General features: G+C 37.4%; 1 protein-coding gene across 1 annotated transcript; it reads right to left on the bottom strand.

Moving 5' to 3' along the window:
- Window positions 1–326: 326 nt before the first annotated feature.
- Window positions 327–1,176, bottom strand: LOC140969017 (VQ motif-containing protein 20-like). The gene has a single exon (XM_073430235.1). It carries the CDS (start codon window positions 1,149–1,151, stop codon window positions 513–515), a length of 639 nt encoding a protein of 212 aa, XP_073286336.1. The 5' UTR covers window positions 1,152–1,176; the 3' UTR covers window positions 327–512.
- Window positions 1,177–3,379: the final 2,203 nt, after the last annotated feature.

Here is a 3,379-nt window from a genome sequence, read left to right on the forward strand (position 1 = left end):
TGCATTACTTTATTAATAATATACATTAAAAATAAGGGAAAAAAACAAAGAAAATTTTATCAGGTTAGTTGGTTTATAGAGGAGTTTTGTGTTCTGATTAGTTAAAATTTTGTGTTAATGTCATAAATTACTTTCATATTTTATTTCATTTGTCAAGTCAGTGCTTACATCACACCATCGTGCATTGTTGATACAAAGCTAGATATGATTGACATGGCCAGCTGAAATTGAAAAATCCTACACAAACGAAAAAAAAAGAGTCAATTTATTGCATTAAAATCAGTAGATTTTAACCGATCGGAATATCAAAAGCCTATATTGTCAAATTTAAATTGAATAATTTCATATAGAAGAATTTATTTGAAGAATAAGCTAAAGCTTGATCGCAAAGTGGGATAGAAAAACGGAAAGAATTCAGTCACTTTAGAAAACTCTGTATAAGAATAGCAAATAATGTTTCAATGATCCATCAAAAAGTTATTACTACTCATCCTTCATCATCTCCGACACTCTCAGAATTCAGGGAATCCCTTCATGTAATCCATGAAGGAAGGAGAAATGGGGTTCCCCATGATAGAAGAATGAAAAACAGAACCAGCCCTGGATGAACACATGTACGGTTCGTTCGAATTGGGCGCGAAAAATGGAACCTCGACAATGTATGGATTAGGCATATGGTTGTACAATGGCGGCGACACTATCGACGTCTCCGGCTTAAACTCATTAACATATTTCTCGTCCGTCAAGACCGACGATGACGTCTCATGATCCTCGTACCCAACAACATTCTTAACCCTACAATCGTTCTCCTCGTCCTTGGTCGTCATCTCCGGTTTCACGATAGATCTTCCCTCCTCCTCCTCCGAACGTGAATATCCCGTTAGTTTCTGCACCAAAGCCATGAAATCACTAGCTTGAGCGTGGATTACCTTCGGCGAGTGCGTGTATATGATCACGGGTTGTCGTTTCGTTTGACTCTTGGAAGCAGGAACGCTACTATTTCCTGCATTTTCGACGAGTGGCTGGTGCGAAGAAGGTGATTTTTGTATTGCGTGGGAATCTCTATTGATTCGTAACGGTGATTGACGGGGATTACAATTGATCATCAACCCTTTCGGAGCCTCACTATCTTGAAATTTCGTAGGACTCATGGATTCTTATTTCACAACAAAAATGGAAGTTAAATGGAATTTCAGTCTCTGTCTATGTGTATATATAAAGGGTTTAAATAATTTTTCAACGAATTGGCCATGAATTAGCGGAAATCAGTTTTGGATCAGTATAACATTTGCCAGCATGGGCTTCATTCTCGCACGGGTGGGGACGGAGTAGCTGGCGGGTGGCAGCTCCCAGCTACTCTTTGTATTATCACATGTTAATTAAACAACGTAACTACTATGAATCCATTAAACTCAAATTTATATAATTACTAGCTAATAAGGAAGCTAATCAAACGAAGCCATATTTTTCACTTTAAATTGCACTTCAAAACAAGAATATATCCTTACTGATTTAGGCATGTCTAAAGCAAAAAAAATATGGCGATGTAATATAATGCAAGAAAATATATAGAATATCTCTATTGGCCAATGGTCAGATGTTCGATTCCTTCTATCAATATTTTCTCGGACGAGTTTGTCACTTAGAGCTTGTCAATTGTGGTTTACAAGATATTGTGTTAGTCCGATAGTTTATCCAATGCACACCGAAAGATAGCGATAGTGGGTTTTCACGTCATAAAAAAGATGAAGAATATATCCTTAATGATTTAGGCATATCTTCTCATAAAATGAATAATATTTTTTTGAAAAATGTTTTTTTACCCACTAACTTATCTAGTTTTGGGTTTTGGTCTAGTAAGTTTTAAAATTTCGGTTCGGTATACTAATTTTTAATTATTGGCTATTTTGGTTCAAATGCTGACGTGGTATCGGCCAACCCAGATTCTTTTTGTAATGCCCGAGTATGTTATGTTGATAATCTGAGATTAATACTTATAGCTTGTTGTGATTATAGACGGACCACTCCGAGATATGATTTGAGTTGGCATGTGTATTGTGTTGTGCGAGGACAGAAGGTCTCGCGCATATGCGCGAAACGAGCCGCGCATATGCGAGCATGGCAGAAGACCTCGCGCATATGCGCGAAACGCGAGTAAGGGAAGAGAAGAGGTGCCGAGACAGTAAGTCTCGCGCATATGCGCGAGCAGATGAGAAGCCAAGGCACCGAGACAGACATGAGCGAGACGTGCTGCACAAGAGATGAGCCACATGGCTTGGACATGCAATATAAGATATGAAATGCTTTCATTTCCTTCACTTGCAGCAAGAAAGAGACGAGGCTTCAGGGAAATTCTCAAAGTTATTCTTCGCTTAGAATTTGATTTTGCAAGATCCGTCTATCAGAATTTGAATCCGAACACAGTTCTGAGATCCTTTCGTCAACAGCTACAAAAGGACGTAAGTTTTATTGCTTTCGGATATGATTGGAAATTATGATAGTGAAGGAATCAAATATGATTAATATGTGGTGTTCTTGAGATAGTAGACATCGTATAATCGAAACCAGATCGAGGAACGGATACCATATGAAATTGTTATGATTTTTCGGATTTGATTTGATGAGATTATACAGATTTGGTATCAGATTATGTTCTTTATTGATTACGAGATATTGAGATTGGTATATACTGATTTTGTATGTATTGTCGGTATTTTGAGATTGTACCGTTATGCCGTCAGAATTTGATAAGATTGAGATATCTTGTTTGAATGGAATAGTGATACAATATATTCGATTGTCATTGCCAGATTGAGTATTGACAGCTTCAAATTCAAGACTTCGACTTCGTCAGATCGACAAAAGAAAGGTATAAATCAATGTTGAACCGGAAGGATATAACTCGAGTTAGATCTGACTTGAGTTTCCCTAAATCACATACTTATTTTATTGCATTGATGTTTGCAAGTTATGAGATTGATATGCTTAGTCTATTGAGTTATAGCAAAGCATGTAATGAGTCAGGGCGGAGGTGCCTAGTCAATGGCGGATATGCCAAGACAATGGATGCTTGGTTTATATCGATGTTGTGTAGGAGCGAATCGGCTTCTATTGCGGAGATTCGGTATCTTATGCCAATGTCCAGGAATGGGGATCCCTAGATTAGAAATGAGTTGAGCTTGAGATGTTGAGTTACGAGTTTATTTACAGTTTTATATTGATTCATGTCTTTCAGATTATGATACATGTTATTGATATATGTTGCATGCTTTTATATCGATTCATATGATTGCGTGTACACATTGTTTATACTGGGAATATTATTCTCACCGGAGTTATCCGGCAGATGTTGTGTCTGTATGTGTGCATGACAACAGGT

The sequence above is a fragment of the Primulina huaijiensis genome, unplaced genomic scaffold, assembly GCF_012295235.1.
Source record: "Primulina huaijiensis isolate GDHJ02 unplaced genomic scaffold, ASM1229523v2 scaffold39457, whole genome shotgun sequence".
In the NCBI taxonomy this organism is placed as follows: Eukaryota; Viridiplantae; Streptophyta; class Magnoliopsida; order Lamiales; family Gesneriaceae; genus Primulina; species Primulina huaijiensis.

Coding starts and splice junctions, on each gene's coding strand:
- LOC140969017 (XM_073430235.1), bottom strand. CDS start 1,151: ATGAGTCCTACGAAATTTCAAGATAGTGAGGCTCCGAAAGGGTTGATG.